Below are 11,772 nucleotides of genomic sequence, written 5' to 3' on the forward strand. Positions count from 1 at the left end.
ATCAATATACCAGTTACCCGATTTACAGAACAACCCAAAGAGAGAGAGGACAGCAGCAGCTGGTGACCCATGAATGGGGAAACGTTATGAGTTTGCGGGGTTGGGTGTAATACCATAGAATAAAAACATAAGGAGGGGAAAATGATGATAAAATAATATAATATCATTAAAGAACAACTACTATAGGACCACAAGGACGAACCAAACAGTATTATCTATTGGCTGTCGCGATATTTACATAATGCATAATAACTTCTCTAGATAAAGGAAAAAAATCATTGACTGCTCGTCTTACCTACGTCGCAGTTATTAGTTATTTTTAATACACATGTGAAGTGTGTACGTACAAAGAAACAATTCAATTGTCAACAGTATACTTTGTAACTCTTTATATACCTGCAAGTTCAGTGATGGTTACGTAAGTTTTTGTCGAAGAATTTGTATTTCAATTGACTAATAATTTTCATTATTAGTCATCCGATTGAATTGAATTAGAACGATTTTGTTTTCCGAACTATTTCGAACCCACGTTCATAGTTTCGTTCACGTTCTACAATATGGCTGACTTGATGTTTGACTATCAGTTCCGTTTGATACTGATCGGTGACAGTACAGTGGGCAAGAGTTCACTGTTAAAATTTTTCAACGACGGTAAATTCGTCGAGGTAAAAGCTTTGTTAAAAAATAACTTAATGTTCATTGCATAAATTGGTTTTATTTTATTATTATTAATGTTATATACCAGGTGTCTGATCCGACAGTTGGCGTTGATTTTTTTGCTAGAACAATACAAATACCCAGTGGTCCACGAATAAAATTACAGCTTTGGGATACAGCTGGTCAAGAGAGATTTAGGTAAGTAAGAACGAATTGTTTTTGTTTTTATTATTGTTCTTGTTGACTTAATGCCGTCAATGGTTATATTTTGTATTTAATAGATCAATTACAAAATCCTACTATCGAAATTCAGTAGGTGCTTTGTTAATATATGACATAACAAAACGAGCTAGTTTTGAACACATACCTGTTTGGATGAACGATGCCAAACGACACATTGAACCTCATCGACCAGTATTTGTCTTAGTTGGGTGCAAATTAGATCTGGTAATTTTTAAAATATCTATGTACAAGTATACATTCTAAAAAAACAATTTAAAAGTACTTAATATATAAAAGGTTTTTTGTGTAGGTATTTTGTTTTTACAGAATTCAAATTTTAAAACTATTGTATACAACTACTTTAATTGTAGCAGACAATAATAACTAATTAACATAACTTGTTTTTCTTTATTATTATTATTATTACAACAATTTTGCATCTATATACTAAAAATGTAATACTGTATTATACTTATTTTCTCTTAAATTTTCATCTAAAAATGAATGTTAAAGTATAGTACACATCTTTTATAATATAGAAGTGTTTTATTACATCTAATTGCCTTTATTAATTATAATATATGTTCTGTTAAACTCTGATAAATTATTCTAAATTGATTAAGTTTAAGATTACAAGGGTTTCAAGGTTATCTTCTAAGTTTAGTAATAGGTATATTAATAAGAAAAGTTTCATGATAATTTTACTAAAATAATATTGAATAAAAATTGTAACAGTATTTTGAAGATATTATCATGACTAAATATTTAATTTATATGGAAATCAAAAAATAAATAATAATGAAATCTATCAACAAATATTAACCAGTATATTTTATGTACAAATTTATCTATCTAAATATGAATTATTAAAAGTGTAAATAATTTGTAAATAATTATCAATACTATGTAGTTTATTTGTTTATTTTACATAGGTAAATAATGGTGCTAGTAAAAGGGAAGTGACTGAAGAAGAAGCCAAACAATTTGGTGCAGAACATAATATATTCACTGTTGAAACATCAGCAAAAACAGGTTCTAATGTTGAATTGGCATTTTCTGCTATTACCCAAGAAGTAATTATTAATTTATTCACAAATTGATTATGATTTATATTATGCGTAACTTTACTATTTTCTTTTCAAGGCCTTTTAATAAATGTAATATCAATAAATAGGCAAAATAATAGTCTTAATATCTATTGTTTATTGAATATTATTTTTTTAGATTTATCAGAGGATAAAAAGTGGTGAATACCAAATGGAAGAAGGCTGGGATGGCATTAAAAGTGGTTATTCACATCATTCAGCTAGCATTGATTTCAATAACTATATTGAGGCTGAACCAGCTAAGTCATGCTGTTAAAACTTGAATCCCCTTAACAAGCTTTTATTCTTTTTTTTTTGTTTTTTATCTTTAACTGAATAACAATTTTATGAAACAAACATTAGGCTTTGATGACTTTTAATTTTTAAATTTTTAAATGTTTATATTGACAAATATTAACCTAAGGTAAATATTTAAGCTACATTTAGGAGAATGGTACAAGACTAGTATTCTATGAATTATTGTAAACTATAGTTTATTTTATATATATATATAAATGTATAATTTTTTTGCACATAATTATATTTTTTTAATATGAATGTTTTACAATTAAGCTTTGTATAAACTATCTGTCTTACTCAATAATAAATTACTATAATTTATTTCCAAATGTCAACATACACTGTCTTATTGCTTGCTGACAAAGATGGTAGTCCCTGAAAGGTGGCACCATGTGCTTATGTAATAAAGATAAAAGTGCCATGAATTCTGCTAAAGCCTTTTCATAGTTGTGCTTATCCATCAACCGTTTGGCAACTGAATATTTATTCTCCGTTTCCTTAAAGAACATTTTTATTAATATTTGTCGTTAAATGTAATTGAGCAGTAGATACCTGCAAAACTTTTAAAACCGGTAACAGTTTAGTAGTTTTTGAGCAAACCATACAATGGACTATAAACTCCATTGTTTCTGTTGTCACTGTGATTGAATTTTTACAATGTGAACATCTGATTCTGAGCGATGTATTTGTCTTCATCTGTTCCAAAGTTGGCCAATCTTGACAGCAGGCTATACAATTACATTCAAACCAATACCTATCACAGTAAACCCAATATATTTCAATTAATTGTCCTCAACGTGTTGTAAATAATACGTAAAATAATTCATTAGTCACATGGGTAATAACTAAAATATTAAACTGTATGCTCAATTTACTTGCAAACGCCTTTTTTCAATACATAATGTAAACAGGTTGTCTGGTTGTAAAATTATTTGATGATGACATTAAAAGTAAAGTGTATTTATTATCTGAATACCACGCATAATCAAATGTTTAACCTTATTAAAAATCAAAGTTCAATAATTTTTTAATTGGTTTATTAATATTCTAATTTGTGTTAAATAATATCTAATCTATGAGTAATAATAATAATAGCAATTTAATCTGTTGTGTTAATATAACTTAATTATGTATAGAATAAAGATACAGGGTGACTCATCAAGGATATCTCCTTTTTTTAATAATGGAATAATTTAAAATCTAATTTTTGAAATTTTAATACCTACACAAAATAATATTTTTGAATGCTTGAGATATTTTGTTTGTTGTGTCATTCAAGGAAAATGCTGCACGTGATATCACTTTTGTTTTACAAATAGAAATAACTCTATTTTTTTCTTGAATTTTTGGGCCTATATAAATTTTTTTTAAACATTTTGATGTATCTTAATATTCTAAATCGAAATTTAAACCAGTGGTTTCTGAGTCATTGAAATTTGAGTACCTACCTATACGTTAAGGATAATTAAACCGTGGCTGTATATTGTAATAGGCTTAATATAATATGTATAAGTTGTTATACCAAAATGCTACACGTATTATTAATTTAAAAATGGGTATCTAGCTATTTATTTATTTTAATACCTATTTTTAAGAGTCTGTAATCGCTCTTCTTTTGGATGGAGCATAAACATTGGACCATAATTTTCTGTAATCGCTTCCCCGGCATGCAATTCACGGATGTTGTGTACTACGACTGTTGTTCCTAGGTGGTACCTACATTTAGACAATTTGGCAATCTATTAATTCATTAATTGCAATTTAGTTTTGTGTACAATGTACCTAAAATGTAGTTAAATCATATAATATTCAGTAATATGCATCGGTGGTACCTACCTGACAACGCATGGGTCGCAAGAGTGATTCAGCAAAGCAAGGGTCGGGTAAATGGAGCCACCAATGAACACTGTCTCTTGCTCGTTGCCAAGTTGTCGGAGTTCGGACACTTCGAAAGCGTTAAATTGGAGCAGCAGCAAATGATGTAACAACAGACTTCCAATGAACAACTCGTCATCGGTTAGTCGACGGTTTGTATCGCAGTCCACAGTGAAATAGTTTGTCTTTTTCAAACAGTACAAGTAAAAAGCAGCCACGTGTGTTCTATGTAATATATCCTGTACAGATCTCTTTTCTCGGTGGGTGACCAAATCGTACAAGTTTACGTAGTTATCGGGTTCGTGTTTACCGCGCGGCCTCAGCGTCTAAAATAAATGTAAATTATAATCCTATTCGGATAAGATTATATCACTATAGCTTATATAGAGTAAAGGACAGTTCCGTCTTTACCCTAAACACAGTGGCACCCGAGCCCATGGACCCCTACAAATCCCAAGACGGCCCTCCCAAGAGTGATGACTGATGAGTGACTTAGACCCCACCTCAGCTCATACAAGCTGATTCTACTTACATTATATAAACCGCGGAGCCTCCCTTCTTAAACTCTTGTATAAACTATAATAATATTATTATGACCAAATGACCAACGAGCTGTAATTACATGATTTAATAACTTTGGTCGTAGGTTGATGAAATACTTCAACGGCTGTTGCGTGATTATTCGAAGTGCGATCAGGCACGTTATAGAAACGCCGGCCGAGAAGAGTGCAGGCAACATTGAACATTCTATCGCGTGATACGATTCCAAGGCAGTCCTTTTGCAAAACTCACCGCAAAACGCTACTCTTTCGCAATCCGGACATGGTAAAGGCGCCATCAGCCTGCGGTGAACATTATAAAGTAAATAATATAAAATACAATGCAGTATGCACTGATGACTGATCTTCAACCCGTTTTGACTTGCAAGTTGCAACTCATTTTGGTATTTAATAGTTTTGAAGCCCATTTCATATACCTACTTATTTAAATAATAGTTTTAAATGTTTTTAAAATGTTATTATGTCTAGAAAAATGTTTGATAAAAAATTCAAATTTCTAGTTATTCAATTTCAATACAAAAAAAAAAATGGTAGATTTTTGTTTTTTTCCTATTTTTTTATTTTATTTTTGGGGGGGAGGTTTTTCCTAAATATTTTACTTTTGATTTAAAGTACTAAAACTAGATCCAATTTTTCACCAAAAACTATCTTCGAAGTATTTACTATTTTTATTACCTATGTACGCCTAACGGTGACGTATAGTCGTATAGATACAAAAAAACACACTCAACATTGTAAAACTATGAACTACCTACCTCAAAAGATGAATTATAATATATTCGTGATATCGCTTGGCTCAAATTCTAAATCGATTTTCGTACTTCACGTACCTACTAATATAATACCTATTATTTTAATACCTTAGTTATTCTTTATTGACACAACATTTTCATATTTTAATTTTAGATTTAAAATATTTCTAAATATTATTCAAAGTGAGTATCGCATCCTACAATTATTCTGCAACCCTCAGTTAATCCATAGATAAATCCACCCCTGTGTCTACAACTAAACAAACATAAATAGATATAAATACTAGATAGTATTTAAAATCAACGATAAATAGATAAGGCTATAACAAATATTTTATGACATATATGATGTCACCGAAAGACAAAAATCCGTTTCGTATACCTGACGAAACAATTGGTGCAATGCGAATGATTGTATTCTCGAAGTAGGACTGAGGCGTAAGCGCGCTCGACCAACAAAACTTTTCCGACGGGCACGTCCCTTTCGGCTACCGCGTGTCTTCCTTCGGTTTCATTGTACTCGACGGTCACAGCGTTACTGAACGCCGGATATGCGTCGCTCCGTCCACCGTCCACTTCCGGTTCTTTCAATTTTGTTGTACCGGTCTCTATAATGCCTACGCATACAACTATTAAATATTATCGATACCTGTGTGAAATGTATATGTAGAACTGTATAATATATTTTTTTTATTGTTGTTTTACCGTTCTTAGCGTGCTTGTCCTTATCCAACATCGTCAGCATGATCTGTACGTCAAGCTGTCGTTTGCGCCGTTCATCAAACGACAAACGCGAATCATCCAAAGACCGAATGGTTGCTTTAAACGACTCTAATGCTAATTTCAATTGTTTTGTGGCCAAAAAACATCTTGCTTTTCTGTATGTAGGTACATAATATATAATTATTGTAATGTCACTCTTTATATGACACTACCACGCGGTACAAGGCGTACCTATGCATTGGCTACATTGTGCTTGTACAGTTGTACATCTCCATTACTAACTAGATTACAGTGGATGACATTATTTAGTGTGACGTACTATTTCGGGAGGAGGTAGCACTTTTTTAAACGACAAATATTGTTTATTATATTTTGTATCATTAAAAATGAGAAAACTATTAGTACTATTTTATGCGCTTTATCTATATGTTTGACATAATAGAGCCTACCCTCCCGTGAAAAAATAGCACAGGGATGGGAATCAAAAATTCTGAATACCTACGTCTCATGAATCATGATGAGTACTTATTGATAAAAGGACTGCTGCTGACAGACAGTGGGCAGTATATAAATAATATATACCACGTGCGACGTAGTGACGTACCTATCATACACTTTGTATCGTAGATCCTTTGGATATCCGTGATCGAGCGCCCGTTGTATATCCGAAATGGCCAAGTCGTAATTTTCCAAATGATAAAGACACGCCGAACGATTAGCATAGATGATCGATAATTGTATCTTCCAATCTACAATTACAAAACACCCGAGATACCTCATTATATTATATGCTAAATATTTCGTCTCTCTACCCTCTCTCCAAACACCACCCCATCACAAATAGTCTTATATTAATCATGATATTATGATCAATTACCTTTGGTTTGAGGACAATGGAGCACAGCTAAAGAATACCAGTTCAACGCATTTCGATAATCCGACTTCTGAAAATAATCGGTCCCGGATTTTTTCATTTCCAAAGCCTTATCTCCATTTTTGTAGCTCGCCGGTTCGTCTTCAATATTGTCACCGTCACCAGAAGACTGTCCGTGTGAATACAGTCGTTCGTAAACGAACTGTATTTTCTGTTTGTCGTCTGTCGATTTGGTGAATTCATCCCAATCAGACGATTTTAAAGTATTACAAAATCGATCGTGTCGAATCGAAAAGGGCTCGATGCCCGGCGGTGTTGGTCCGTTCAACATAATATCGTGACTAGATAGATAGGTAGTAGGTAGGAGCAATATAATATTATTCCATCACCCGACATTAAACAGGATTCACAACTTAAGCCAGAAGCTATTTTAAGAATTTTGGACGTTTTCCAGTAGTTAGATTGTTCGGTGTGATTAGGAATAATACTTCGTGATGGAGTTGTTGGACACATTTCTATACATTATATAGACATAAAGTTATGTACTAGAAACGTATTATCATCAACTACGTCCAGCCATCGTCGAGTAAATTGTTAACGTGTAAGGTTGAGTCCCTAAAAGGCTATAAAAATGTCTTTAAGACCTTATAAATTACAATGGTATTAGGAAAACTAAAATAAAAATGTAATGCTTTTGCTTATAATCATGTCGTATGTGTCGTTTACGGTTCACCTGCTTATTATTATTTCTTAAAATTAATATTCCCCTGTCGAAAGTTTCACTACAATGAATAGGTAACTTATATTTTCTCGCGTAATTAACAGTAACCAGTGGACATTATACTCTCATCATCGCATACGCGTACGCTTATTGTTGTACATTTTATATTGTATAAATAAACACTAATTAAATAGAGTATAAGAAAAAAAATAATAGCAATTTTAGCACATAATAAATTATCTGATTATCTTCTGTGGTTCTGACTATAGCACCCGTTACTATATTATACCTTATTTATAGTAGCGTGTCACTTTTAAATAGGTACATAATTACAAACATAGGTTTAATATACGTAAGTTGGATTATTTAATACTGTATTAACAATAGGGTATTGTATTTCACATGCATTTATAAATCAATATTGGACATTGATATTATTTATTTGACATAATATGTCAACACATAAGTACCTACATAGGTATTGCCATGATTTTAACTTCAAACGTTTATTTAAAATTTTGCTTAATGCTTTAAAAACGATAAGAACAATTTATGCGGGATCTTGTATACAAATTTCAAAGTTTTTAATCTAGCCTAAATATTTTTTATCTAGTTAAAATAAAAAAAATTGAAAATTTGAATTGTTTATAGAAAGAGTTTAAAATAAATTATATTATCTAATTATTTTGAACATTTCATTATGCACGAAAAATATCGATTTCAGTAATAGCAGAATGTTCTCATCAGTTTCTACAATTACTTTTTTTTTTTTAGTGGGTAATTGAAATTTTTAAATTTAAACATCAAATAATACTTTGTCAATATTTAAAAATAATACAATTTGTGATTTTACGATAAACTTTTGAATAATTCCCACTCTTTAATAGTTCAGTAACTTATAAGGAATCTTAGTGTAAGTATATCTATATTATATTTTCAAGCTATAACCGTTCAAGTTAAAACTTGTAATGAAACTTTATCAAAGTTGTTTGTTTATAAAGCAAGGTGGATATCCACCTTGTTATAAAGTTATAAATACCAATCCTGCGTATAAAAAGATAGTCGAAAATTTCAAATATTTATAAATAGTACAAAGTATTTTGAAAATTATACCAGTTCATATTAGAAAATTCTAATATGACCATTAGGTAAAAAGTCTTGCGTTTAATTTATTTTTGAAATACAACAAAAAACAACATTTTGTAAAATGTAATTTAATTTTGTTAAAAATTCCTATTTTACCTAATTCGTTTTTGTTTTTTAGATTTTTCTTTGAGAAAGTACTGTAATTTTTCGTTTTTTTCAAATACCAGATAGATTTAATTATTTACCAGAAACCACCCTTTAAGTTAAAAATCAAAGCAAAGCATTTCTACTTTTTCTAGAGGTGACTCCAGGTAATAAAAATCATACATCATTGTAAAACAATGCATTTATCACTTTCTAATTTAAAACAAATAAATAATCTTGGATTAAATAATTTGATTAATACACATTTGCATAAATAATATTCAAGTGAAATATAAAGGAATAGTGACAAGGATGAATTTTTAACAATATATTTTATTAGGAACTACTAAATATTATTAAAAAAAAATTGAAAACTTTTAAATCAGTAATATATGCCTAGTTTGTCATTCAAAAAAATGTATCTAATAGTTTCTGAGTTAATATATTTAATTTACATATCTACTTTTGAACAAATGGGCCCATAAGAAAAAATTAAAGAGGGTAACTGTATACAATGTATTCTTTTTTAAATATAACATAGTGCCACTGTACCATATTTTAAATAGATATTTATAACAAATTACAAAAATATGCTTACTGTATTACAAGTAAAATTAAAAAGTATTCATTTAATGAAAACAATTCCAAACCGTGGAAAGTTATAAGTTTTTTTTTAAACTTTTAAGTTTAAAATATAATATTTAACTATTAATTGTAAAATGTAATAAACACACAGGTATGATTAAATAATATATTATGTTATAATAATGGTAAAAATAAAATAACAATAATATCAAACAGCTATATTATATAGTCTCCTCACATAAGACATATTCCTAGAGAAAACAATTTATACAATAACAAAATAGTTTTCTTTTTAAAATAACTATTTTTTAATTATACCTAGTACATAATTAATTTGACTTATTATTTTCAGCAGGTATTTCTGTGTGTATTCGTATTCCATGCATTGACTTAATTTGATCTTTTAAAACCTAAAACAAACAATATACGAATTATATTTTATAATTATAACTTTAAGAACACCTAATTTGTAAATTGTTGAATTAAATTTTTAGTGGTTAAAATGTAAAATAATTATAAGTGTATTGATGTGTTACAGTATTAAATATGAAAAATAATATAGTAAGGTTTTAACATTTTTTCATTCAGTGAGTAACTAGTTTCTATTATTTTCTTTTGGTTTAGAAAACAAAAGTTTTTAGTAAAAAATAAATGTGAGATTCCATAATAAATATTAAAATAAGATTTTGATAAATAAATGTTACCACTTATTTTGAGAACACTGAAAAAATAATGACTTAACAGACTAAATTTAGTGATTATATAGGTTACATATTAACATTGAATATACACTAAAGAATTAATAAAAATCTTAAAAAGCTCGATAAATATTTTAACGGTCTAAAGAGGGTTATCAACACCTTAATAATTGAATCTAATATTTAATTAGAATACTCAGAAAAGTAGAAGTTTATGTAAGACTACAACAGGCACATATACAGTATGAGTAGGTTTAAACATCCCAAAATAATTTAAAAAAATATATTTTTGATAAATCTATTTAAGATCAATTTGAATTTTTATTTACTTATGAATACAATATGCCTCATAGATTTTTTTCTGTATAAGTGTCTGGTTTATAATTAAAATAAATCATATTAGTATATTACATACTTCATTAATAAGTTGGTGTTGTTTCACCATACTCATTCCCTTGAATTCTATAGTGGAAATAAATACTTCAAAAATTGCACCACAACCACCTATAAACATTTTGAAATAGTTAATAAAAAATAAAATTATAAGTAATTTAGTTGAGATACAAAAAAAAAAACAGTTCCGTATTTTTGAAATAAAAAATACAATTCATTGATTGAAAACTAATAATTGTATAATACATTTGTACTGATCATATATAATACTTAAGAGAGTAAACCATTGTACTACTCTCTTTTAAATTTTAAGTGTTATATATCATTATATCAATAGGTAATCATATTAAAAACAAAAGATTTTTTTGTCTAATGTCAAAATATATATTATGTGATATAATGTAATTTTAAACAAATGTACATTAGGAAAAGATTTAATATTTTTACTATACATTTGATATTAAATTAAACTAAGAAATTACATGCTTAAATTGTAAAAAAAAAATTAGTGATTCAAATTTAAAATCTAATGTATTATATAATAACCTGAAATATCTTTGATTTTAATTTCTTTGGCTTGAGGAAATTTTTTTTGTAATGACAAATACAAAATATTTTCACCACCTTTCAAAGTTGCTACATTAGAGCTATCTGCATATTTTCTTAAAGCAATCTAAACAATTAAAAGTAAAAATATAATTTTGAAATAGATCATTAACGGATTATTAGTAATAAGAATAATTTAGGTATTTCTAGTTGACTTACACAATTTGTACTAAATAATTTAGCACTACGTCTTGTAATTTGAAACATTTTTCGAGTTTTTTTTTAAATAATTAAGTTGAGAATTTACTTATGAAACCAGAAACAATATTTTGTTTAAAATTCATATATTTAAATACTATTGATACACTTATATTATAATAATACAACGCCAAAATGTAAAAAGTGAAACTTTTAATTACTGAGATAGTAAGGTACTACTTAGTACACGATTAGCGATTACTATTCATTATAATAATATGCTATACAGTACTTATTTGAAAGCTTGGGCTACGAAGTAGTAGTAGTAGTAGACAGTAGTAGTAATAAGGATA

At 28.7% G+C, this 11,772-nt stretch overlaps 3 protein-coding genes across 4 annotated transcripts; 1 reads left to right on the forward strand and 2 right to left on the reverse strand.

The window, feature by feature from the left end:
- The first annotated feature begins 202 nt into the window (after positions 1 to 202).
- Positions 203 to 2,601, forward strand: LOC114122473 (ras-related protein Rab-39B). 2 transcript variants are annotated; one of them, XM_027985148.2, is made up of 6 exons: positions 203 to 418; positions 474 to 665; positions 746 to 855; positions 939 to 1,104; positions 1,812 to 1,952; positions 2,104 to 2,601. In XM_027985148.2, the coding sequence occupies exons 2-6, from the start codon at positions 558 to 560 to the stop codon at positions 2,239 to 2,241; spliced, it is 663 nt and encodes a 220-aa protein (XP_027840949.1). In that variant the 5' UTR covers positions 203 to 418; positions 474 to 557; the 3' UTR covers positions 2,242 to 2,601. The 2 variants fall into 2 exon arrangements, with proteins under 2 accessions (XP_027840949.1, XP_050054830.1); XM_050198873.1 differs by having other exon boundaries at positions 203 to 665.
- On the reverse strand, positions 2,487 to 7,410 carry LOC114122472 (SET and MYND domain-containing protein 4). Its single transcript, XM_027985147.2, has 9 exons — positions 7,052 to 7,410; positions 6,779 to 6,923; positions 6,157 to 6,329; positions 5,834 to 6,068; positions 4,762 to 4,981; positions 4,101 to 4,465; positions 3,849 to 3,980; positions 2,817 to 3,018; positions 2,487 to 2,761 (listed from the first exon to the last, which is right to left on the reverse strand). Exons 1-9 carry the CDS (start codon positions 7,377 to 7,379, stop codon positions 2,576 to 2,578), a joined length of 1,986 nt encoding a protein of 661 aa, XP_027840948.2. The 5' UTR covers positions 7,380 to 7,410; the 3' UTR covers positions 2,487 to 2,575.
- Positions 7,411 to 9,736: 2,326 nt separating this feature from the next.
- On the reverse strand, positions 9,737 to 11,765 carry LOC114122481 (bolA-like protein 3). The gene is made up of 4 exons (XM_027985154.2): positions 11,441 to 11,765; positions 11,222 to 11,348; positions 10,698 to 10,786; positions 9,737 to 9,994 (listed from the first exon to the last, which is right to left on the reverse strand). Exons 1-4 carry the CDS (start codon positions 11,486 to 11,488, stop codon positions 9,914 to 9,916), a joined length of 345 nt encoding a protein of 114 aa, XP_027840955.2. The 5' UTR covers positions 11,489 to 11,765; the 3' UTR covers positions 9,737 to 9,913.
- Positions 11,766 to 11,772: the final 7 nt, after the last annotated feature.

Source organism: Aphis gossypii, chromosome 1 (assembly GCF_020184175.1).
Source record: "Aphis gossypii isolate Hap1 chromosome 1, ASM2018417v2, whole genome shotgun sequence".
Taxonomy (NCBI): Eukaryota; Metazoa; Arthropoda; class Insecta; order Hemiptera; family Aphididae; genus Aphis; species Aphis gossypii.